Source organism: Sceloporus undulatus, chromosome 6 (genome assembly GCF_019175285.1).
Source record: "Sceloporus undulatus isolate JIND9_A2432 ecotype Alabama chromosome 6, SceUnd_v1.1, whole genome shotgun sequence".
Classification (NCBI taxonomy): domain Eukaryota; kingdom Metazoa; phylum Chordata; class Lepidosauria; order Squamata; family Phrynosomatidae; genus Sceloporus; species Sceloporus undulatus.
The window spans coordinates 1,081,402-1,107,668 of NC_056527.1; the positions used below are offsets into that span (position 1 = coordinate 1,081,402).

Below are 26,267 nucleotides of genomic sequence, written 5' to 3' on the forward strand. Positions count from 1 at the left end.
ATCGACTCTGATCTGCATCTCGTTCACACTGCCGCTAAATCAATTTGTGAATTCGATTCTTCAAATCGGTTCTTGAAATCAATTCCCATCCGCATCTGGTTCATACCTGCACAGAATTGATTAATCCAAAACGACAAGGAAAAAAAATCAGCGTCAAAAAGATGCAGGTTAAACAGGTTTAGCGCATAGCCCCTCTTTCCAAATTGGTTCAAGTATGAACCAGGGTCATTTAAACTGCTTCAAACCAATTTGCAAATCGGTTTAAAACGTAGTGGGAATGAGGCCAGGGCAAGCTTAAGTAGCAGAGAAGGATGAAGGAGCAGAAGAGTTCAGGGAAGACAGATGGGAAGGTGTCTGATGTGTGCGGAATGATGTCTGCAAAGTGAACCTCTCCATTTCCAAATCACCCTCCATGCAGCGCCTCCCTGCGGCCGCTACGAGTTCCACTGCCACAGTGGTGAGTGCCAGCCCCGGGGCTGGATGTGTGATAATGAAGCCGACTGCCTGGACGGCAGCGACGAGCTGCACTGCAACCGGACATGTGGCCTGGACCAGTTCCCGTGTGCCCTGGGTGGCGAGTGCATCCACTACAGCCGCCTGTGCGATGGGCTGCCCCACTGCCAGGACCAGTCAGACGAGAGCATCGACACGTGCGGTGAGCAGCTCTGACCCCAAGGAGGAGGAGGGGATGCTGGTAGCAACAAGCCCTGTCCATACAACACCCTTAAACACAACAGTTTTAGTTGTCCTGCCTCTGTTTATGCCTGGAGCCATGTGTCCAAAGGAGGGCGACTAAAACGGTGTAGAATCTGGAAACCATGAGGCCCTATGAGGAATGACTTAGAGAGCTGGGTAAGTTTAGCTTGGAGAAGAGAAGGTTAAGAGGTGATATGATAGCCCTGTTTAAGTATTTGAAGGGGAGTCACATTGAGGAGGGAGCAAGCTTGTTTTCTGCTGCTCCAGAGAATAGGAAATAATGGAGCAATGGATGCAAAGTACAGGAAAAAAGATTCCAGCTCAACATTAGGAGGAACATCCTGACAGTAAGGGCTGTCCAACCATGGAAGATCCTGACTATGGGGGTGTTCTCACTGGATTATACTCCATGTTACAAATCGAATCCAAGGTATAGCGTTCCTATTAGAAACCGAATTAACTCTAGAACAGTTCCAGAGTAAGCTGCAATCGTTCCCACTAAAATCCGAATCGTAAACCGGATTTTTATTTAATCCATATTAATGGCGTATAATCCGGGTTAAAAAAATAGAAGGGTTGAACCTACAATTTTTCCTTGATTCAGGATAGGATTCGGAGTATTTAAATAGGAACGTTTCGGCCTTTGAATCGGGTCAACTGGATGGGAGGAGCGGAGCGCGATGGGCTGGCCTTGGGGTGTCACCCTCTTTGGTCTCTTTGTGCATCGCCAGCACCATTTTCTTCCATTCGCATAATAGCCTTTCCTCCGGTGGATTGCAACCTCCCCTCTGCTCCTCTTTCATAGACTGATGTGGGAGGAGAGCCATTGAACACCATTTTTAACTATCCTTTCTTTTTCACCTCTGCCTGAGCAGCAGATGGGTTTTGGAGGAACTATAGGATGGGTTTTGCAGGACATATCCCCACTTCAAGGCTCTCCAGACAGCCCTGGTAGCAATCTTTCCCAAAGATTCTCTCCCCATGGGGCAGCCAAAGCGAATTTGGGGAACCGAGGCTCTTTCCAGAGGAACTATGGGATGGTTGTGTTTGTTGTGTTTGTGAGACATTTATCCTCCTCTGCCAGAGAGTGCTGGTGCCATAATAAACTACCATTCCCAGGATTCCCTAGCACTGAGTTATGGCAGTTAATATGGGGAGACACAGAAGAGGACGAATAAGCGCCTCCTGATTGACTCTTTTAAAAAAAACAACCGCGAAATTTATAACGAATTAAAAACGGCCAGGTAGTGGGAACGCAGGTACAGGCTAAATCGGTGTATGTTACTCCGAATTAATGTGACGTCATGATGACGTCGCTTTGATTGACAGCCGAAACAAGTGAATGTGAACAAAAAAGTAACAAAACCAGTTTAAATATACACCGATTCATCCTTGAATGGGGACGAAACAGGGTCAACTACAGCGAATTAAAATAAAACGTTAAGTAAATGGGAACAATACAAATAAAGCGAGTTGAAAAGTGGGATAACACTCACTGTATTTTGAATCGCTTTAAAATGAACCGCTGTATTTGAATTAGTTTTAAATCACAAGTGAGAACACCCCCTCAGAGAGTGGTGGAGTCTGCTTCCTTGGAGGTTTTTAAACAGAGGCTGGATGGGCATCTGTCAATAGGGATGCTTTGATTGAGAGTTCCTGCATGGCAGAAGAAGGGGCTTGGACTGGATCAGGGCCCTTCTTGGTGTTGCCTCCTACGATTCTATGATTGTATGATTCAGGATGACTAAATTGAGGCTGCCATAGTTTGGCCACATATGAGAAGGCATGGATCTTTGGAAAAAACAATAATGCTAGGTAAGGTAGAGGGAATCAGAATGAGACAAAGAGCAGATGGATGAGCTCCGTCAGAGAGACCATGGGCTTGAGCATTTGGGACCTGAGCAGAGCAGTGGAGGACAGGGAGTCTTGGGGAAGTCTCATCCACAGGGTCACTATGCGTCATGGCATCTCGTGGCATCCCTAGCGCCATTGCATGATTACAACGGCCACATAGTGGGAGACAGGACAGCTTAATCACATGCTTTTGGGAGACAACCACTGGCCATGCTTTCTGGTGAATTCTGCATTGATGCTCAAAGTTAAGACCAGCTCTGAGCTCGGCTCCAAGTTGGACACAGAGTTCTAGGCTTGATAGCGATGGCTACCACCAAGCCCCGCATCCTGTTGGCAATCATGTCTTTGTGACTGGATTATTCCTAGTCCTGCTTCACAGGAAAACCCGCCTTCTTTCCTGGAACAGGATCCACTCAGATCCCGCCGTGCCCAGGGTACTTTATTTGCAACAACCGCATGTGCATCAACGTTTCTCGAGTGTGTGACGGATCCTCAGACTGTGCCCAGGGTGAAGATGAGCTGGCCTGCGGTAAGGAATCCATGGAGATCACCAGCTATTTGGGGCCGAAGTTGGAGGGCTGATAAAGAACCTGGTTGGCTCTCTTTTGATCTCCCTTTGTGCTGGGAAGCCCTGGAACAGGTGAAAATGTCCGCTCCTGCTCCTATCGCAGGCAGAGAGGCAGAAGACTCCACTAGGCACCGGGCCTCTTTACTCTCGCGATGTTTCCCAGAAAAGTCCCCCGCGTCCTGAACTCTGCTCCTGTAACAAGCCAAAATGCTTCCATTTTTCTCTGCACTCCTTCTCAAAATGGCAACAGAAAGTGATACTGTGTCACATCTTGTAGCCATTTTGAGAGGGAAAAATGGAAGTATTTGGGAGTAGTGTGGGGTTCTGGGGTGCTTATGAGAATGGAGTGAGGTATTTTTGTGTGTTTTCACACTTCTGAGTGCTTTTTGTATGGTTTTGGGGCAAAAATGTCCCTAAACCATATCAATTTTTTTAATGGGGGAGTTTATGGGGTTTTGAGGGCTTCAGGGGCCACAGAAGGATGCATATGGCTCACAGGGCACAATATGCCCATTCCGAGCTATAAAGTGTGAAAGATAGTTGTGTAGAAAAGCCTCAGTTTTCATTTTCTCCCACCGAATCCAGTTCAAGCCTTCTTGAGTAATGTTTTGGAACAGTGCAGGTAATAATTGTGGAAGCAGGGTTGTGTATATAGGCTGCCCCCTGTAGAAGGGCACTTAAGGTGGGATGCTGGATGCTTTGAGGCAGGGCAGGGCTGGGTGGCTATGTGGTCCAGAATGAGAGAATAGTTCCTTGGGTCCTCATGCCCCCAAATGGACCGGGACACCCCTGATTCTGGGTTTGCCCCCTTGGGCTCCTGGGCATCCTTTCTCCTTTGTGACATCCAATTCTGTCCCTTCCAGAAAGCCAGAGGCCTCCTCCTGGAGAAAGGAACCAGACCGTCGGACCTTGTAAGGAATATTCATGTGGAGATGGCACCTGCATCACCTTTAAACAGGTACAGCACCAGGCCCTCCTCCAACGTTCCCAGCATAAAAACTGAGGGACATGTGGCCAAGTGACATCAAAGTGTGGTCAAGCTTGCAAAAGTTATTAATGAGGAAGAACATACGACCGAAAACAGGCTGCAGCTGTTGGCTTTTGCCTGAGCCTCCTAGGAAGAGCAAGACTCTGCCACCTCCTCTCTGCCTCCACTGAGTTACTTGAATGCAAACTATTTATCCATTTTGCACTCAGTTTGCAACCATAGAAATTAGCTGAGGACAAAGAAGGGAATCAGGAAACTGGGAGCTTTATCACATTATTAAACAAAGCAGGCAAGCAAACAACAATTTTTGGCAGCTTTGCATCCCCCCTGATCTTCACTGCCTCTGGCCCAGCCTTGCAACTGGGATGAGTACAGTCTCCCAATGCTGCCCATGAACTCCTTGCCCGGCCCCAATCCAGCCCTGCTTTTCCTTCCAGGTCTGCAATGGTCTGGCTGACTGCACAGATGGCACCGAGGCGTCCGGGTGGCTCCCTTCGGACGAGTGGGACTGTGGGCTCTGGACCCCTTGGGCCGCCTGGAGCGCCTGCAGCCGGTCATGCGGGACAGGCCTGCAGGTCCGCCAGAGAGCCTGCGCCCGGCGAGCTGACGATGTTCTGCGCCATTGCCTGGGAGAGGAGACTCAGGCCCAGCAGTGCTTCTCTGTGGCTTGCCCAGGTAAGCTGGATGGGAGAGCACCAGGAGGCAGAAGGCGGTGAGGGTCTCTGGTGCTAGAGAAAAGTATCCCATAAAACCCCCACACATCTCAGGATACTACTCCATGGGGTTTCATTATTAAAACATCCAATAAGTTTTTGTGTTTGTTTATTTGATTTATATCCTGCCTGTACTCCAATACGGGACCCAAAATATTTCTATATATGTCTATAAATATTTTGGGCCAGCTTTAGGGGTCTATAAAGAACACCAAGAGCCAGCATGGCATAGTGGTTTGAGTGTTGGACTCTGGAGTTCAAACCCCAGCTTGGCTAGGGAAACTCACTGCTTGAGCTCGGGCAAGTCACACACTCTCAGCCTCAAAGGAGCAAGACCTCTCTAAAGAAACTGGCCAAGGAAACCCTATAATAGGGTTGCCATATGGCAGAAATGACTTGAAAGCACAGAACAACAACAAAAGCAAAGATCAACACACTAGTATGAAAACATCACAAACCGCATAATCATTCTAATAATTGTACCCTGCAATGTAAGCCACCATATGTGTTGTCTGTTATATGCCTTTTGGTGACCCTCTGTTAGGGTTTTTTTTAGGAAGGATTTGTTCTGGAGAGGTTTTGCCATGGTTTTTCTCTGAAGCTGAGAGAGAGTGACTTGCTCCATGTCACCTGGTGAATTTCCATGGCTGAGTTGGGATTCGAACCCTGGTCTCCCAGAGCCCTAGTCCAGTGCTAAAACCACCACAACTTACTTGTTTGTAATATTTATCCAGAGCAGGTTTTCCAACATTGTCTTCCTCTGAGACTGAGAGACTGTGACTTACCCAAGGTTTCCATAGCCCTGTGGGAGTCCAGATCCTGGCTTCTGGAGCCCTGGTCCAGCACTCAAACAGTACACACCACACTGGCTCTAAAGGACAGCGTTTTCTTAGCAAGATTCAGAGGAGGTTTGCCATAGGTTTTATCTGAGGCGGAGAGAGTATGACTTGGCCAGGGTCATCCAGTACCTTTCTATGGCTGAGAGAGAAGCGGTTCATGTCCTGGGCTGCATCTGCAATGCAGAAATAATAACACTCCTTTACCTGCCATGGCTCAGTGGTATGGAATCCTGCGATTTGTAGTTTGTTGTGGCACCAGAGCTTTCTGACTGAGAAGGCTGTCCTTGCCTTCTTCTGAGGCTGAGAGGGCTTGCCCAAGGTCACCCAGTGGGTTTCCAGGACCGAATGAGGATCCAAACCCGGGTCTTTGTCCAGCACTCAGACCGCTAACTCATGCTGGGTCTATATGTACAGTTGTGCGGAATATAAAATGTTGATAAAGCAGCCTCTGACCTTTTATGCTCTTTATAGTGTCTACATGCATTTATATGTTGTCCTTTATCTTTTGTGTACCCCTCAAAGTAATCTGAGTGGCCAAAATCCACTGAGTAGTTTAATGAAAAACGAACAGAGCATTGAATCTGAGGACATGTCTCATTGGTCTGTGAGACCATTAGTACCTCTCTGGAAAAACAGTTATTTTTAGGGGGGCAAAGGAGGGTGTTCCAAGGTGGATATTTCCTCTAGCAGAGTGGCTCTCAACCTTTGAGCCTCCAGATGTTTTGAACTTCAGTTCCCAGAAGTCCCAGTCAGTATGCTCATTGTTCAGGAATTCTGGGAGTTGAAGTGTCAAAAATCTAGAAGACCAAAGGTTGAGAACCACTGCTTGAGCAGCTTCACAGTTTCACAGGTAGCATCACAAAATGGCTGCCTAGAAATAAGGGCAGGCATGTTCACCCACAAAATGGCTACCAAACATTCATGACCAGTCTCAGTGTGTCAGTTTCACAGAAAGCCAAACTGATAGGGGCACAGTGTGTGTAATACATAGTAAGTCCTACTTCTTTAATGAGACTGTCCCTTCCCTATGGACTCTTGTGTCCACATGGACTGACCACATGGATACAAAACAGCAAGGCATGCTCTATCTCCTGGTGTCTTCTTTTTGGGGATGGGGAGGACTAAGGGAGATTGGGAAGATGTCTTTGGGGGCCTTCCTTGGCTCACCTGTCTCCTGTCCCACTGCTCTGTCCCTCAGCCTTTGTTCCTTTCTTCCCCGCAGTGGATGGCAGATGGAGCGAATGGACAACGTGGTCCAACTGCACCCAGGACTGCCGTGGGCTGGTGGTACGGCGCCGGGAATGCCTGCCATCCCAGAATGGGGGGCTGCATTGTACTGAGATGCCGGAGGCTTCAGCCAGCTCTCTGGAAATCCGTGAGTGACAAACTGATGGGAAGCGGCACCAACAGGCCCCTCTCCGTTCAAGCGCATCTTGGCTATGGGGATTCTGTGATAAGAGACTGGGTAGAGCCTGGGTGGCTTTTTGGACCATTATATAGGGAGCCTCACGCGTTGGGTTGGCTGGAGTATTCTGGGAATCATGATCCCAAAGCTCTCCAAACTCTGAGAACAGGGTGCTTTCTCTGCCCTTTGATGTGGGATAGAGTCTGCATGGTAGAAAAAGGGCTAATCCTGTTCTTTGTTCTGTGGTGAAGGGTAGTGGGCTCATCTTGACTTGCACACATGAGTGTACAAAGCCCATGGTAGCACAATCACGAAACACATGCAGAGGCTACTTTGTAAGCACACCCCTTTTGTCACTTGCAGAGCTCTGTGAACAGGAAGATTGCCGCAATGCCTCCACCTGCCCTGGGGAGCTGGTCAGCTGGAAGTGCGCACCCTGCCCCACATCATGCGCTGAGCTCTCCAGCCGCACCAGGTGCAGGAAAGACAGGCCCTGCAGGCCAGGTGAGGAATGTGTGGTGGTGGTCAACAGAGCAGAGTTGTGGTAGGAGTCAACACCTGTCTAGACCACACTAAAGCAAACTCAGCATGTTTTATGCACACTGTATACTCCTGCTGAAAGAGTGAGGCCTGCAGGAGGAGCCCCCCTCTTTGTTCCATCCATGGCAATAATAATAAAATCCTGTGGCTGGATGCAGGAGCAGGGCTTTCTTTGCTGTAGCACTTCAGCTGTGGAATGTCTGTCCCTTCTTGGCCCTTTTGGCACCAACTGATGCCTTTGGGGTTTAATTGATTGCATCAATTTTTAGTCTGTCTAAAATGGGTGCTTTTCCCCCTCTTGTTTCTGCTTTTAAACTGTTTTATACTGATCAAGCTGAAGCCACTGTGCATCACCCACTTTAGACGTAGAGTGGCGTATGGATATTTTAACGAACAAATCAATATTTTATTAGTTGGGAGCACAGTGATGTAGGAGGTTAAACTGGAGTGCTGATGCACTCTCTCGCGCAGGTTGCTGGTGTCCCGAAGGTCTGGTCTTGAACAGCGAGCAGCAATGTGTGCGCCCACGGGAATGCCCCTGTCAGGTGGAGGGTGTCCGCTACTGGCCTGGCCAGCTGGTCAAGATCAACTGCCGGATCTGCACCTGTCAGGACGGTCAGATGAAGCGCTGCCGGCAGAACCCAGAATGTACAGGTGAGGGCAGCTGGTTCCAAGCTGTTCTCTTGGGTCCTGTTGCCAGGTACCCCAGCCTGGGGTGACCAGAGGGGGTTCTGCCCCTGTAAAGCCTACCCCTGCCTTTTCCTTTTTTCTGTGTCCCCAGTGAATTGTGGCTGGTCTTCCTGGTCCCCTTGGGGGGACTGCTTGGGCCCCTGTGGTGTGCAGAGCATCCAGTGGTCTTTCCGCAGCCCCAACAATCCCAGCAAGCATGGCAATGGGCGGCAGTGCCGGGGCATTTACCGCAAGGCCCGGAGGTGAGTCCAGAAAGAGCACCAGAGGAGTGCACAGGGTGTGGGGGGCATGGGGATCCCCTCTACCCCACCCAAGCTGGCTGGGAACGGGGAGGCCATTCCCAGAATGCTGAGCAAGCCGTATGGCAACATTACACTTGTTGCTGAATCTGGGAATGGCTTGGATGGAGAAGGTGAGAACACTGCTCTGAGTGGAGGGCCACTGCTCTGGGGAATGTTCTTTTTTTGTACTACAGCTCCCAGAATCCCCCAGCCTTCTGTAGATATATTACCCTCATTGCAGAATCTAGGAATAGCTTGGATGGTGAGACTGATAACAAGGCTCCAAGTAGAGCTGGAAAATGCTTCTTTTTTGGATCAATGTGGGATTCCAGGAGCTGTAGTCCTAAAAAGGGGAAGCTTTCCAATCCCTGGCACTAAATTATATGTGACCTCAATTGGACCATTGCAGACAACATTAATTTTGTCCTTATGTCCCCCCCCCTTTCTTCCCTCTTCACGGATTCTCTTTCATCCTTGTGGACCGGCCCCCACTGCCCAGGTGCCAGACAGAGCCGTGTGAGGAGTGTGAACACCATGGCCGGGCTCATGCCATTGGTGACCGCTGGCGCTCAGGGCAATGTCAAGTGTGCCAGTGCCTTCCCAACCTGATGGTGCAGTGCTCTCAGTATTGCCCCTACAGCACAGTGCCCTGCCCTGAGGTGAGCATGGAGCACCCTCCCTTGTGGATCCCCAAGGAAAGGTACCTCTGAGCATGTGCCAACTCCCATCCTGACACTCACCCTCTTTCCTGAAGGGCCGAATCTTAGTGGAGGGCCGAGGAGACTCCTGCTGCTACTGCATGGAGGCTGGTGAGTCCCCAAATTCAGGCATGATTTGGAGGTGTGAACAACAGCTTCTGGACCTTTCCCCAAAATAGGATCTTCCGGTGTCCCTTCTTATAAGAGAGTCACTTATCTGAGGGCCAGCTATTTTGTTGGTTAATAAGACAGATAGATGTCCCTTATTATATAGGTTGAGCTCCCCTTTTTTGAAACGCTTGGGACCAAATGTGTTTTGGATTTTGGATTTTTTTTATTTCAGAATATCTGAATTTGCATATATGTACATAAATGGGATATCTTGGAGAGAGGTCCCAAACTGAAACACAAAATTCATTAGTGTTTCATATATACCTTATACACATATCCTGAAGGTAATTTTATAAAATATTTTAAATACTTTTGTACATGAAACAAAGTTTGTGTACATTGAATTATCTGAAAGCAAACGTGTCACTATCTCCATATACTGTAATAAGACCCACAGTCAGCCTTGATAGCAGACTTCTTTTTATTTCATCGTACATACATTTAAGACCACAGAAGATCCATCCTAAATTTTTTAATCCATGGAGAGCAAGATGAACACAGGATACAGAGTGGCCAAGATAGCTCACGAAGGGGGACATGAAAATGCTCCAGACTATATAAGCTGGGCTACTCTCTTTGGTAGCCTGCCTGATGGCCCCAAATGACCTTCTGTTTCTTTCATGTTCAGCTGAGAACCAAACAGTGATGCCCACGGTGCCAGCGGTGGGACCCTTGTGGCCCACAGTGGTCAGTTCAGCGGCCTTCTCCACAGCTGTGCCACTCAGCACCTTCCCTCTGCCCCCGCTGGGAGGTGAGTCTCATCCTGGGATGGACAACCTGTGGGCCCAGGTGACCTCTTGTCACCACTGTGGACCATGGTGGTCCTCTGTTGCCTCCAGTCCTGTCCCCCAATGCCCCTAAATGCCCCTACAATGGTCCAGGAATGGCCAAAGGAGTGACAGAATTACTTTCTAGGCTATCTAGGTTCTCTTGGAAGACTTTGGGGGCAATTTTTCACTGGTATGGTGGGAGATGGGAGCCAGCATGATGCAGAGTTTTGAAGACTGACCTACAACTCTGGAGACCAGGGTTTGAATCCCCGCTCAGGCATGGAAACCCACAGGGTGACCTTGGGCAAGTCACACTGTCTCAGCCTTAGAATCCTGCTAAATAAAACCCCGTGAAATGACTCCAAAGTGTCAGGGGATACATTTCTTCAGGATCCCCAGGGGTGGGGAGAGCTAATGTGACCCCCAAGGGTTGCCAACCCCTGCTGTAGGACGTCCAGTAGGGCGTTTTGTACTATTCCCCCCACCCCTCTGCCTGTGTGAGGATGTAGGGAGTCTTTTTCCTATGAATAAAATAATACAGGGAAAGGTGGTCTTTCAGCTGTTGAGATCCTGTGTCCAAAAAGTGACTTTTTGATTTATAACTGTGTTGTATACATGATGGTGGAGTTATCCTGATCCTGTAATTCTGTGTCCACTGCAGACCTTTGCTATGGACCCCTGGGCATCGCCTCCTTGCCAGATGCCAGTTTCAGTGCCTCCTCAGAACAGCTGGAGAATCCAGCGCACGCCGCACGCCTCAACCGCCTCCTGCCCAGCGTGGATCTGCAGGGATGGGGCCCCCCAGCGGAGGTCTACCCCGAGCTCCTCTCTCAGCCCCCTTTCTTGGAAGTTGATCTCGGGGAGCCCAGGAACCTGACAGGTAGGTAGCTGCTCTGGAGGAAATGGATCACACTCTTCAAAAATGGAGAGAAAACAAGGTGTGCTCCATTGGCAGATCTCCAGATGGTTTGCAGACAAAAAGATTGAAATGGTACTTTGAAGGTTCCCAGTTTCCATCTAGGATGCATCTACACTGTAAAAATAATGCAAGTGGACACCACTTTAAGTGCTGTAGCTCCATCCTAAGGAATCATGGAATTTGTAATTTTACAAGGCCTTTAGCCTTCTCTGCCAAAGAATGCGGGTGCTTCACAAAACTACCCCAATCCCAGGATTTTACAGGATGGAGTCATGGCAGCTAAGGTGGTATCAAACTGCATTATTATAGAACTGCTGAGGTTTCCAGAGGCTTCACACAATTGGGAGACTAGCAAGCTACACACAAGAAGGAGACAGGAGTCTCATTGCAAATCAGTCAAAACTTTACCAAACATTAAGTGAAATGCCAGACATCAACCATGAAGCCATAAAGGACAATCATGATTCAGAAGTAGTTAAAAGGGATGGAGCTGCCCCAAAATATCAAACCCCAGTACAGAAGTCAAGCTTCAAAGATACTTTCAAGGTAAACTGATATGAAGCACTTTTCATGCAGCCTTTTGAAACCTCACCTGGAGTTAGCCTTGGGAGTGGCAGTGCTTGGTCAGTGTCCTGGTGGTAGTGGTCACCCTTACCGGCCGCTTGGGGGTTCTGGGCTCTCTCCCTGGTCCAGGGCAATGGAGGGGGGAAGAGGACCCGAGGTGAGATGCGTGGGACTTGCCTCCCAAAGAAGGGGTGTCATTATGCTTGCAAATGCCACAGGTTGGGAGTGGTGCCCGGATGGTTCTGTTCTGTCTTTCCTCAGGGGTGGTGGTTCAAGGGGCAGGATCCTCTGATGCCTACGTGACCAGCTTCTTCCTGCAATTTAGCCTGGATGGTGTGAGGTGGCATGACTACCACGAGATTTCCTCCGCGGGCATCATGCCTGATCCAAAGGTACAACACTCATGTGGCACTGAAGGTGGGCAAGAGAATGTATTGTTGCAAGAGATGCAAGGGTTTCCATGGGCGTGTGGGGCTGGGGCCTCTGTGGCTGTGGGGCCTCTGTTCCTATTGCGGATGAGGTGGGTGTGCTGCGACAGTGGCAGAGCCCTTGGTCTGCATGAGGACAGTCTCCTGTTAGAAGGACTGTGCCTCAGATTCTTGAGAGCTGCTGCCCTTGTATAAGGAGCTTGGTTGCCTCCTTCCTTGATTCTTGAAAGGTAGGTCTGTGGGCTTAAAGCGGAGTCACACTGGCCAGTCACCAACAGGATCCCAGACATCAAGTTTAAAGAAGACTCGGTCCTTCCTTTTTGTGCATGGTATTGACCTGTAGCAATTCCCTTCCCCATTCATTGTTGTTATTTGCTGTCAAGTCAGCTTAGACTTATGGTGATACCCTGAATCTAAGGACTTTAGCACAGAGGGGGAAATAGTGGGTTTCAAAAGTCATATTCCCGGGACATTTGTGTGATCGTGGCAAAGATTTTCCCATACATCACACTTAGGGAGGACTTATCCCGGGAAGAACCAGGAATGCTCCAGGAACAAACCCCATGACTGAGCATGTTTGAAATGGCACATGGAAGCATGGGGTCCTGTCATGTCAGAGGGTTCTCCTTGCAAATGATATTCCAGGGCTCTCCCAGTCCTCTCCTCTCCTCTTTTTAGCTCTTCCAAGGGAATTCCGATGACACAACTCCTGTGGTGCGGACCTTCCAGCGCACGGTGCAAGCCCAGCATGTCCGCATCCTCCCCCGTGACTTCCACAACGGGATCTTCTTGCGCATGGAGCTGTTGGGCTGTGGGAAAGGTGGGATCAAGAGGTGTAAGATATATCTGTTTAATGGTGGTGGGAAGGTGGTGGAGGGTGATGGGGATCTGGTGTTGGGAAGAAATGGGTTTGGGAATGGGATTATAGGTGTTAGGCTGTACCAGATTTGGGGTGCATTGTAAGGGACACATCAACACTCCTCTTTACTTGTGTGGGTGAGAGGGATGCAGCGGCGTGTGAGGCGGATATTAATGTTATTTTTTGGACTACAACCTCCAGAATCCCCATATACTGGTCAGGTCATGGCAAGGGGTTCATTTGTCCCTTTTGGCAAAACATGGGATCTGTATAACTGTTCTCTAGCACCACATCACAAACACATTGATATTTTTACTGTCAACTTTCTTCATTGCCAACTTTCACAAGCCTACATAGAAATAATAATAATAATAATAATAATAATAATAATAATAATAATAATAATAAAGATTTATTTCTAACCTGCCCTATCACAGAGAATCTGGGCAGGTTACAACAGTAAAATACATCAAAGTTAAATAAAATCCAAGAAGAAATCAATCCTTATACCCCCCGACCCCCCGTTCCCAAGGCTAAAACAGAATTAACAGTCATAGTATAAAAGCATTAAAAACAGTAAAAACATTAAAAACATTCAACTAGAATTTGGAGGAAATAAGCAGACGAGGAGCCATTTTTCATAATCGTGATCATTTCATGTCAGATCTATATCTGTATTAACTGCTTACAACAGATTAAAGCAAACTGTGAAGTCTTATTGTACAAAAGATTTAAAAAATGAACAATGGTATTAAAAGCACAAACTTCAGGCAGGTTAAGACACATATTTAAAACATAACAACAACAACAACAACATTAAGCGAATGCACCTGCTCTGCACTAAGAGTGTCTAAGCAGACAAGCAGGATTTGTCACTGCAGAAACACATGTTTCTGGTGTAGGAAGCAGTGCAGAACAATCGCATGCATTTCTGCACAGAATCATTCCCCAGGATGCTTTGAAATGTGTGAATATCAGGAGAAAACTGTGCCTCAGGAGAAAAGCAGGATAAAGGCAAATCGTCTTTCCCTTCCTAATGCGCAGGTGTGAATTCAGACTCAGCTGCTGGCTGTCAATGATCAACTTGCAGAATCTGAGCTTCACTAAAAGCAGGGAAGGGCTTGGAGCTGGAAGTGGGGTCCGGAGCAATGGATGGCGAGTTGCTGGCAAAACAGGGGACCTATGTAATTGTTCTCTAGCATCACATCTCAAACACGTTGATATTTTTCCTGCCACTTTTCTTCACTGACAACTTTCACAAGCCTGCATAGAAATCACAAAACAGCTTACAACAGATTAAAGCAAACTATAAAGTCTTCTTTTACAAAACATCTTAAAAATGAACAACTGTATTGAAAGCACAAAATCTAGGCAGATTAAGACACATATTTAAAACACAACAACAACAACAACAACAACAGTATGGCATACCTTATTAAACGACTACCCCTGCATTGCAGAATTAATGCAGGTTGACACTGCTTTAATAACCATAACTCCATCCTATGGGATGTTGGAACTTGTAGTTTGTTGTAGAATTTCAGCTTTCATAGAGAAGGCTAAATAGCTTACAGAATTACAAATCCCATAATTGAGCCATGGTAGTTAAAGCAGTGTCAAACCGCATTAATTCTGCAGCACAGATGCAGCTGAATGCTCTTCTTCTGCTATGAGTTTAAGAGCCAAAGAGCTTCCTGAATAAAAAGGTCTGCCTTAGAGCAGAAAAGGAGCAAAGGGTCCACCTGTGTCTCCTGTGGTAGGGATTCCCACAGCTTGGGAGCAGCAGGCCAAAGTAGGCTGGTGGCTACACTAGTTGGGGGATTGTGGGGGCTATAGTCCTCCAGAGTGACTGACCTGACAGGCAGGCTAGAGATTTCTTCTGCTACCCTTTGGTCCTTGCTGTGACTCTTGACATCTTTCCTACTCCATCCCTATCTCCCCCAGTGTCCCCCGAGCGGCCTGAAGTGCCCACAGCACCAGTGGGGCAGCGGCCTTGCCGGACTGGCGAGTTCCAGTGCCAGAACAGGCGGTGCGTTCAGGCTGGGCCCAACGGCACCATTTGCAACGGGGTCGATGACTGTGGGGACCTCTCCGACGAGTGGCGTTGCGGTGAGTGGAAGAAGTCCTGTCTGAAGGGGATGCCATGATTTACCCCAGGGGTGGGCAACTGTGTGATGGGTGGGAGCTGTTTTTGCCACCTATGCCCACCAGCGCCAGACACAACATCATGCCACCGTAACGACGTCATATTACAGAAGTCTTAAGGGCCCTGGCCCCTGAGAAGTTTGTTGGGGAGGGGGATTTTGGTAGGTTGCGACAGAGAAGAGATAATGTCAGTGGCCACATTTGTGGACAGTTTGGATGCTTCAGGGCAATTTTCAGGTAGCAAATATCCCCAAAATTGCTTGAAAAAATGGGGAGGGTGTCTCTTGGGAAATTTTGGGGGATTTACTGGGGGTTTCAGTAAATGAAGCTTCGGGGCTGCACAGGATGCACAGGATAATGCCATTTGGGAAGTATGGTCTCATGGTTAGTGGGTTGGTTTCATGCTGTGGAGATCCCCAGCTTCAAATCCTTGGCCATAAACTTCACAAGGTAAAAGTAGGCCAGTCCCTACCACCCTACTCCATGAAGCTGCTGCAAGGATAAAAAAGGGATCTCGAGACTATTGTACATGCGCTGGTAACCTCACATCTAGATTTCTGTATGCGCTCTACATGGGGCTACCCTTGTGCTTGATTCGGAAACTGCAATTAGTGCAGAATATGGCGGGCCAGAGTAGTGTCAGGAACATCGAGGAGGGACCATATTACTCCGGTATTGAGTCCCTCCACTGGCTGCCTATTAGTTTCCGGGCCAGTACAAGGTGTTGGTTATCACCTTAAAAGCCCTAAATGGCTTGGGTCCAACTATCTCAGGGCCGCCTCCTCCCATATAATCCTCCCAACAGACTCCGGTCCTCTGGGAGGAATTTGCTGCAGCCTCAAAGATATAGGCTTTCGGCTAGCTCCCAGAAGGCTTTTTCTGTTCTCACCCCCCAGATTGTGGAACAACCTGCCGGACGAGATCCGTCAATTGACATCTTAGACAGCTTTAAAGGCTGTCAAGAGGATCTCTTCCGGCGGCCTTTCCGGGATAGATAACCCGGCCTCAGGAACCCTCTTCTCATGAGAGTCCCTAAGGTCCTCTCTGGAAATTTGAGTGGATTGCTGCCACAGTTTGCTGTTTTGTTTTTGTCTGTTTTGTAATGGTGTGTATGTGTTATGTTGTTTAATTTGTTGGTTTTAATTATAAGTGATTTAATAACTTTTAAGGGGGGGGAGAGGGAAGTTTTGTATATATTGTATTGCATTTTATTATTGTTAGCCGCCCCAATTCACCTCAAGGGGCGGGATATAAAAAATTTTTATTTATATTATTATTATATTATTTATTATATTATTATATAATATTGTGTATGAGGAATGTAGTGACGTCTTGAGGGTTTTGACACAAAAGGAGATATAAATGTTTGTCCACTTAGGACTGGAGCGTGGCTTTGGCACAGCTTTTGGCCTCTTAGGACACATGCGTCATTTAACAGCATACCTCCAAGTGACCCGAAGCAGCTTTCTTTTGGCCTGTCTGTTCGGGCCCATAGACAAGATACTCATCATGCACACAGCAACACTGGGACAGTTGCTTTTTAGGACTATGACTCCCAGTCTCTCCCGACCACTGTGCCTGCCACATTCATTGCCTCAAGCTCCTGTCCAATGTGGTTTGTTAGAAAGCCCTCGGCTGAACCATTATGGCCCACAGGAGCTCCCTCACTGGGTCTCCGTTTGGTCTCTCCCTGGCAGGAGTCGCTCCGTCCCCAGCGCCTGCCTCGGCCCTCGTGGCTGCTCATCCTCCCAGTTCCAGTGTGCCCTGTCCAGCCTCTGCATGGAAGCGTCCCAGAGATCGATGGATGTGCCAACTGCCCAGAGCCTCCGACGAGTTTGATTGCCCCACGCCTTCAGCTGGCACTGCCAGGTAATACTCAGCAGGGGCTTCTCAGGGACTCCCTTTCAAGGGTTAAGATCAGCCTGTCAATAAAACCCTTTGCTGTCTTTTTCCAGCCCTGGACCTCTGGAGGAAGCATCCATGCAGTCATCTGTACCCCACCTGAGCCAGGTAGGATGGCTCCCCACAACCAATGGAGTAGAGGCCTTGGGTGCCTGGAGTCTTGGCATCGCCGGGGCTTCCTTTCTGCTCAGGAGGGGGGAAGGGAGGGACAGAGCCCAGTGGGGTGCCATGGCTGGCATCTTGCCTTTTGGCCGGGGAGACTGAGAGCTTGGTCCCTGCTCATCTGCCCAACTGATGCCCTGGGCCTTTTGGACTGCCCAGGTAGAAGCCCTCGTGTGGCGGGAGGGGTCAAGCAACCCACTTCAGTTTGGGCCAGGGTTGGACAGCGGGAGTGGCTTCCATGCCACTGGGACAGTGAACCTGCTCTGGGATGTAGTCTCAAAGTACTGAATCTGTTTGGAGATAGGACTCAGCATCTTGAGAGCTGATATGGCAGCCACCAGGTGCCACTGCAGAGCCAAGAAAGTGGCATTGCACAGGCCAGCGGAGTGACTCCTTCACTCCTTCCTTCTTCCTTCCTTCCTTTCCTTCCTTCCTTCCTTCCTTCCTTATTCTCCCTTCCAGGTGACCCCAGCGGATGGCCCTTACGCAGGGCTTTACCCCGACCCCACCAGGTACGCTTCTCCATTCTCCATAACCCTTGCCCACCCTGGGATGTTGCCCACCTTCTCCTAGACCCAGAGCAAGTAGTGTTGGTTATTCCAAGGAGGGTGCCTCGGGTCTCCTCTCTTGTTCTCGTGACTTAGAATCATCGTATGACTCAGTCATGGCTGCTCAATACCGCTTTGATGACCATTGTTCCTCCTAAAGAATCCTGGAACTTGTCGTCTGGGGAGGCAGGTGGGATTCTCTACAGAGTTCTGGGGAGGGGTCTAGAACAATTCTTGGTCTTTCCTCAAACTACAAATCCCAGGATCCCTCGGAAGGAGTCAAGACAAGAAAGTCCGAATCAGATCTCCCCACAGGAAGAACTCACAAGATGGCCTCCTTCTTCATGCCTCTTCCTCATCATTTATGTTGCTGAAATACTTATGTCCCCTTATCCCAAGGATCCTGGGGTTGTGTGCAATAAAATCAGTTTTAATAATGTAACACAATTTCAAACAGAAAATGTCACAGACTAGAAACATGGATAGAGCAACAGAGTTTAAAACGGTGCAACAATTAAAGACATTTTAAAATTATATATTATTATATTTATTATTATTTAAAAATTCATAGGTAACATCTGTCTATATAGAACAAATACATGTATTCCTATATTTAAACAGAATAAAGAGAGCAGACAAAAATAGTTGCTTCTTAACTTATAAATGCTACTATTATATGTAGATTCAAATTGGACTATCTTGCAACCGTAAGTATATTTTCTTCTTTCTTTCCAAAATAACAAACTACATTATTATCTTTGAAGGTAAAAACTTAATATATATATTAAATCTTTTAGATATCTATTCCGATCTGTATATATATCTGTTTGTCAAACTTAATACCACCCTTTTCCAACTTCTTTCCATTGATCCTCGTATTCCTGAGTTGTTTTCCCCGGCTGAGTTCATAGATAATCTGTCCCTATTCAAAACTCGAGTTCCTTTAACTTCCGTTCTTCTGTAATGGGATTATCCTGAACCTCCAATGTTTGGCCATTTTAAGTGAGCTGCCGAGACTCATATCGAACCCACTTATTTGATTTGGATTAATTTGATTTGTATCTTGTCTACTATGTTCAAACAAAAATAATTCTGGGAGAAGAGGGATATTTAACTTCAATACTCTTTGCATTTCTTTATGTATCTTTAGCCCAGTTTCTTTAACATATTACATTGCCATTAGCAATGATGCACAGCACCAGTTGTTTCCCTTCTTGTTTCCAGGACTTTCTCTGGAGGTATTTCTGTTCCTCCTCTTGAGTTCTATGATTTTCTTCATGTTTGATGCCAGGATGTGTTGTCTGAGTAATGTTCTTGATAGAAGGCTTCCATCCTGAGGGAAGTCCATGGGGGCATTTTGAAAGAGAAGAGTTTTTATGATGTTTCCCAGATCCGGATAAGGCTTTCTTATGAAATGTATGGGAATTCTTTGTCACATGTGAGAGGGCTCTAGCATGCATAATTGTGCCACCCCTGTTTCAGTTTTGTACCTCTAATGTCCTGATTTCGGGCTTTTCAACACAGCATCCAGTCTCCTATCCATAAAAGTGCGCAAGCGCTGTAATAGAGATCCACCATTTTCTTTTCTGTCCTGCCTGACCGCAGTTTTGTGCTAGCCCTTCTCCCTCCCCAAATGAACTTGGATATATCCTGAGTCCATCTCTTAAATGGTTGTTTATTTATAATAATGGGGATAGTTTGAAATAAGAAAAGCATTTTAGATAAGACTGACATTTGAATGGTAGCTATTCTCCCCATAAGAGAAAGTTGTTTGTTGTTCCAATTATCTAAGTCTTTTTAAATATTTCCCCATTATATTCATAATTGTTTTTGTATCAGTCCTTGTTTTGGTTAGTAAATATAATTCCTACAATACTTTACTTTGTCAATATCTGAAAGTTCGTTTTGCTTTGAAGGGTGGTTTTACCTTTAATGTTATTTTTTAGTTAGAATTCCACATTTAGTTTTATTTCACCTTAATACCTACAATTGCACCAACTTCCTCCAAAATTTCTTCTAGTCTTTGAATACTGGAAGTTGGGTTGTCTAGAATTTAAAAGCACTTCAAAAGCATTGCGCATGTTCAGATTTGGATTAAAATCAACTGCCTGTAAAGTTGTCTGGTAACACTGGCCCAACTTGCAGGACTGCGTTAACCATTACTTCCTTACATAGGTGAAGGGGTGTGTTGTCTAGGGATTGCTGAGGGTGGTTATGGCCCTCTAGGAGAGGTCATTCTGGGGACCTTAGCCAGCTCTGAAGACCCCACAGGGGTACAGACTCCCATAGCTCTTGGGATTAATGCCCCTTCTCTCACCCAGGTCTGTGCTACAAAACCTCTTGGCCTGGAAGACGGACGCGTTCATTACCAGCAGCTGAGTGCCTCCTCCTTCCGAGATGGGAACCCCCCGGACGCCGGGCGCCTCAACGCTGTGCCCACTATGTGCGTAATGGCGGGAGGAGGCTTTGAGAGACCCCCCTGTCTTGAGGAGATGCCCAAGGAGATAGAAAGGGGCCCTGAGAGGTGAGGGGGGCACCGCGTCCCATTGCCAGCAGTTTTTTCATGCGTATGAGTTTTTCAGACAGAAAGCCTGCCCTTGAACGATGTGCCACAAACTCTTGCAAGGAAGAAGACATTTTCTTGCAAGGTCAAACCAGGCAGTGAGTGAATGATGTCTCACGAAGCATCTGTTTGTATACAAAGCCCTCACAAGAACAGTTAGTAGTGGATGAATTAGAGATTAGACCTTGCTAATTTGATCTCAAAGGAAGAAATAAATAATTTGAATCACCCCCCCCCCCCACAAAAAAGGTGAAATAGTTTTCAAAGACTATTTGTAACTCAAGGCTTGTTCTGTGCAAAATTTCACACCAGTATTTTTGCACAAAAATGGCATTTCTGCATCAGGAAATTATTTCTTTGCAAAGTCTTATTTTCAGAGCAGAGAATGCTGCAATGGTGTCTTATTCTGCGCAAAATTCCCACATGGCATTTTTGCACATGAAATAGCCTTTTCTGCACAGGGAACAGCATCTTCTGCATCAAAAATTTACCTGGACAAATATTGTTTCGTGTGCATATTTTTCCACACAGAAAATATCATGTGCAACTTTACTACAGAGTAAGTCCTGAGCTGTGAAGATTTTTCTCATTGAGATTTCCCCAAAATCGGGAAATATGACATAATTTGAGACCAGAGAATTGTTGTTGTTTTGTTTGTTTTGTTGCTTCGTTAAATTGGAATTTATGTGCAGATACTTGAAAAGAACAGAAAGCAATTTAATGTGTTAGAGTTTGTGAGTGAGGATTAAGACAGTCGACTACAAGGACTGAGTAAATGTATTCTTATTGATCGTGTTTTGTTAATGGATAAAGTATAATTTGACTGGAATTTAGGTGTATGGTGATTTTAGAGTTCAGAAATAATTAGGATAATTATTAAATAATAGGTATGTTTGTGTAAGTTAGAGCATAATATTAATATATATAGAACTGTATACTTTTAGTCAGAGGTCTTTTTTAAAATGTGTTTAATGTTCTGTTTGTTAAGTATAAGTTTTACAGTGAGTGGTTTTGTTTCTGTTTGTTTTGTTTATTATTGTCATTGTGGTTTTTTCAGTTGAATAAAGATATTTTTAAAGTTAGAATTTAAAAAACATTTCCCCCCCAACTTGAGAAATCAAGTATTGTCAGATCTTATGTCCATCCGTAACATGAACCTTGACCCTTCTGCCTTCCCTCCCAGGCAGCGCATGGATCCCGGGTGGAGCCCACGCCAGTCGGACCCCAGGCCCTTCTTCCCAGGTGGACTTCTCCCAGCCCACTTTCATCACAGCAGTGGTCACCCAAGGCTCGCCCCGCGGCTATGTCTCCCACTACCCCTGGCCTACCAGTTACGATGGTATCCACTTTCGGAATTACACAAGGGCCAGAATTGGCTGGCAAAGTCCTCACAGGGCCCGTATGGCATCTGCCAGCTTCTGCAAGGAGGAGAGTTCAGTGGCCCACATCAGGACTAAGGCCTGGCCTTAGCTTGGAAATAACATACTGATGTACTCATGTTAGGTCTAGAAATTCAGGTTAAAACTGAACTAAAAAACCTGAGTCAACTTGTCCACGGTCAATGTACATACTGTACTTTAAATCATATACATACATATATATATTATATATATATATATATTGAGAGTTTAATCTGCCCTGGAGTACTGACCCCCTTCTACTCTTTCATCCATTCAGCCTTCAGTATGAGCACAAATAGTTATGCCTGCTGGGATTTTCTAGTTTGTTGGCATTGTTTTCCATTGCTTTGTCATTTACTTCCTTCATTATATGCTCCTAAGTTTTGCCCCCGACTTATCCATGGGTCACATCAAAATCCATAATTTTGGCCCCAAAATCTGCTCTCAACTTATACAGAGGATGACTTATAGTTGAGTATATGGTGCACCCGTGCCATACGTGGGCACACTATACGCAGCTTTCTGCTTACACTGAAGCTGCGCTGGAATACAGTGATGGCACCTGCACCCGTGGCGTGTGCATGCTGCTGCACCACGCCCCATTATTTCCATAGCATAGGCGTTATTTGCCTTATGCCGGGGGCGGGGAACGATCCCCCGTGTAAGGCAAGGGTCCACCTGTATACGGTAGTACAATCAATTAGTAACTTAGACATTTTTCCTTTTGTGTCAACGAATGCAACGGAGTTCATTTTAAAAGTAAAACATGGCTGCTACATCTCTTTTCTTGTCATTTGAATCCATTGATCTCATTTTGTTCCTGGAGCAGCAGAAAACAAGCTGGCTCCATCTTCTACAGGACACTCCTTGAGATATCTGAAGAATCCTTACCATGCCACTTTTCTGTCTTCTTCTCCACTCCAAGCATTGTCCACATGCAACTCTTCTCTCCAGGTCCTGGGGGAACTCTGACGGTACCACTCCAGTCCGGCAGGACCTGAGCCCAGCCATCTTGACCCGCATCCTGCGCTTAGTGCCCACAGAGCATCATGGGCATCTCCTTGCGCATGGAGGCACTCGGCTGCCCTTGGAGTGAGTTGAAGGGGGAAGGCTGGGATTTAGGAGAAGTCCATAGGATGCCCAGGTTCCTCTAGGAGAGCTGGCTCTGTTTGCTGGATGTGAACCCCAGATTTTGCCCTTCTGTTCCTACCAGGAAAGGGAAAAGGATTTACTGTTATGAAAGGGATGTAGGGACCAAGTAGTAGACACACACGTTGAACCTGAGTCAACAGTGTGATGTGGGCAGCTAACAAGCCAATGCTATTTTAGGCTGCATCAATAAAAGTATAGTGTCTAGATCAGAGAGAGTAATAGTGCCACTGTATTCTGCATTGGTCAGCCCCACCTAGAATATTGTGTCCAGTTCTGGCACCACAATTCAAAAAGGACATTGAAAAACTGGAGCCATGTGTCCAAGAAGGCGACTAAAAAGGTGAAGGTCTAGAACCATGGCCTATGAGGAAAGACCGGGAGCGGGGATGTTTAGCCTGGAGAAGAGAGTTAAGAGTGTATAAGCCCTGTTTAAATATTTGAAAGGATGTCATATTGAGGAGGGAGCAAGCTTGTTTTCTGCTACTCAGAGAACAGGACCCAGACACATGGAAAGAGATTCCCAGCTCAACATTAGGAGGAACTTCCTGAGAGTAAGGGCTGTTTGACAGTGGAAACACTCCCTCATGGAGGATGGTGGAGTCTCCTTCCTTGGAGTCTTTAAGCAGAGGCTGGAGGGCCATCTGTCAGTGGGGATGCTTTGACTGAGAGTTCCTGCATGGCAGAATGGGGTTGGACTGGATGGCCCTGAGGTCTCTTCCAACCCATGAATCAATTATTCTACCAAAGAGGGGCAGATGTGGGGAAGGCCTGATATTTAAAAACAAGCTTCATTTTCATTTATATACCGTTTCATACTGCCTAAGCAGTGTCTAGCGGTTTAACACTGTAAGCTAAGAGAAGCAGCCATGCCCTCAACTCATCCAAGTCCATATTTTGAGCCTAGCACACGATACCCACAATCCTTTGTTTCCAACCTCTGCAGCGGACATGATCTCCACCAGCAGCAGCCCAGTTCCAGCTGCAGCCAGTCCGGGCTCTCCTTCGTGGGAGAAGCTCTCTGCCACCGAGGCTCACAGGGACACCAGAGTCCTGGCTCCCCGGAGTGCCATCAAGGTGAAACCAGCCTTTGGGACAGGCACCTCAGCACCCCAGAAGACAACCATCCCCTCTGCCTGTCTCCGGAGGCTCAGGGCCTTTTCAGGACCACCTCTCAGCCGCGGACCCCCTGTGCCAGCGCGATGGCCAGGACCCCTGGTACCACTGAGCCGCCTGTGTTCCCCACCTTTCCATTCCACCCGGGAACACCGGGTCTGCAACCCACGCTCCTGGGTAAGTGGGGGACTCAGCTCTGGGTGGCACACAGGGGTGCTTGAGCAGAAGCAGGACACACTTTCAATTTATTGGTTTTGTTTCAAATGACTGCATCTGTTCCATGCTCACTGTTTCCTCCCAGTTTCGGAAACTGAAAAAAAGGTTCATGTGCTTAAAAAAATTAAATTAAAGCATGTGTTCATCCATTCACTTTCAGATCTCTGGAACATACAGCAAGTTCTTTGTTTTTGTATTTTGAAAATGCATATCAGTAAACTCACATGACTAAAAAGGAGGGTATTTGAAAATATTAAGTGCACCTTTGGTTAAAGGGTAAGAAAACCATTAAAATTGTCTGGTGGCAGTGCTGTGAATAATTCCAGCTAAGGGCTGGGGACAATCCAGTTGGGATGAGAAGTCGAAGGCTTTCATGGCTGGCACCCACAGTTTTTGTGGGTTTTTCGGCTATGTGGCTGTGTTCTGGAGTGTTTGTTCCTGAGTTTTGCCCGCATCTGTGGCTTTGGCATCTTCAGAGAATGCTGGCATGGAATGCTACCAAACTCTCTTCCATGCCACATTCTCTATGAAGATGCCAGCCACAGATGCTGGCGAAAGTCAGAGAAGAAACTCTTCTGAACATGGCCACAGAGCCCAACCCCCCCCCCCCCAAAAAAACACACACTCCAGCTGAGAGCCTGGGACAGATCTGGTGCAGTCCCATGGGAAGATCCACTTAGGGCATCAGAATAGAACCCACTAGGAGCCCTGGGATAGATCCAGCACTCTCAGTTTCCATCTTTGACAGGATGGTGTATGAGTTCAAGTAAACAGAGGGTTGAGATGTTTCGATCAGCTGTTAAGAAAGTCTGTATTCAGAGGTGAAGCTGATCCAATTTCTGGGCACCTTGCTGGAAAAAAAAACTGTTGCAGGATATCTGGCACTGGATGCAGAGGAAGCTCCCTCCCCCTCCCTCCCTCCCTCACTCTTGGAGCGCCTGTGAGTTTGCCCCATAAGCCCATGGATGAGCCCAGATTTCCCTGGTTCAAAGAGAAGGGGCCATGTCTCTGACCTCAGGTAAGGGGGGAGAGGGGTTGGAAGGACCCTCTGCTGTGCCACTTGGAGTAGACAATTACCCCTCTCATGCGCTCCCCCGAATCCAGCATATCTTTTTCCTTTGCCAGGGCCGACTCACAGCCCCATCCCTGGCCTTCCCAGAATCCTTTGCACCCAGGGGCAGTTTGCCTGCGAGGTGTTTGGCTGCGTAGAGGCCGCCTTCGTCTGCGATGGCGAGGAGGACTGTTTGGATGGATCTGATGAGACACATTGCGGTGAGTTTTTCCCCAGCAATGGCTAAACTCATCTTTATGCCTGCCTTGTTTTCTGCAGGCTGTTGGCTTCTGGGCCAAGGAAGACATTATTCTCAGCAACGTCAGAAAACTAACATGGCTGTATAGGATGGGATTTAATCCTTCAACTGTTTTGTCTTTGTAAGGAGGGGCGTGTGTATTTTCCCCTGTACTGGGAGAAAAATGAACCTTTCTGCTCTGGGTATTGACACATTCAGAAGTGAATTATATTTGTCCCTCCATATCCATGGATTCTGCATCCACGGATTCAATCATCAAGAGTTTGAAAAAATTCCACATGTGTATACACACACACACACACACACCTTGATTTTGCTGTTTTATACAAGGGCATTTTATCCCTCTGTTCTTGAATATCCACAGATTTAGGTATCCATGAGGGTTCCTGGAACTAAACTGCTGCGGATACCAAGGGCCCACAGTATTTTGCATAGAAGTACATAGGATTTGTCACTGCAGAAACACATGTTTCTGGTGTAGGAAGCAGTGCAGAACAATCACATGCATTTCTGCACAGAATCATTCCCCAGGACACTTTGAAATGTGTGAATATCTGGAGAAAATAGTGCCAAAGTTACAAAGAATGGCAAATAAATAGTCTTTCCCTCCGTACTTTGCAGGTGTGAAATCCGACTCAGCTGTTGGCAGTCAATGATCAGCTTCATTAAAAGCAGGGAATGGCTTAGAGGTGGAAGTGGGGTGGGGCAATGGCTGGGGATTTGTTGGTGCCATCTGAAAGCATGGAGGCTACCAGATGCCATTTGAGCAATTT

At 47.1% G+C, this 26,267-nt stretch overlaps 1 protein-coding gene across 1 annotated transcript in view; it reads left to right on the forward strand.

Annotated features, from left to right (window-relative positions):
- The window catches only part of LOC121932821 (SCO-spondin-like), a 143,447-nt gene that overhangs the window by 31,656 nt on the left and 85,524 nt on the right, over positions 1–26,267 (forward strand). Inside the window, 22 exon segments of the mRNA XM_042471812.1 lie at positions 419–655; positions 2,957–3,079; positions 3,982–4,076; positions 4,544–4,781; positions 6,881–7,033; positions 7,427–7,567; positions 8,075–8,257; positions 8,385–8,535; positions 9,074–9,233; positions 9,329–9,383; positions 10,072–10,194; positions 10,875–11,093; positions 11,958–12,064; positions 12,803–12,959; positions 14,928–15,092; positions 16,826–16,997; positions 17,084–17,138; positions 20,062–20,264; positions 21,487–21,642; positions 22,658–22,795; positions 23,799–24,145; positions 25,310–25,456. Coding sequence (XP_042327746.1) covers positions 419–655; positions 2,957–3,079; positions 3,982–4,076; positions 4,544–4,781; positions 6,881–7,033; positions 7,427–7,567; positions 8,075–8,257; positions 8,385–8,535; positions 9,074–9,233; positions 9,329–9,383; positions 10,072–10,194; positions 10,875–11,093; positions 11,958–12,064; positions 12,803–12,959; positions 14,928–15,092; positions 16,826–16,997; positions 17,084–17,138; positions 20,062–20,264; positions 21,487–21,642; positions 22,658–22,795; positions 23,799–24,145; positions 25,310–25,456 — 3,525 coding nt within the window.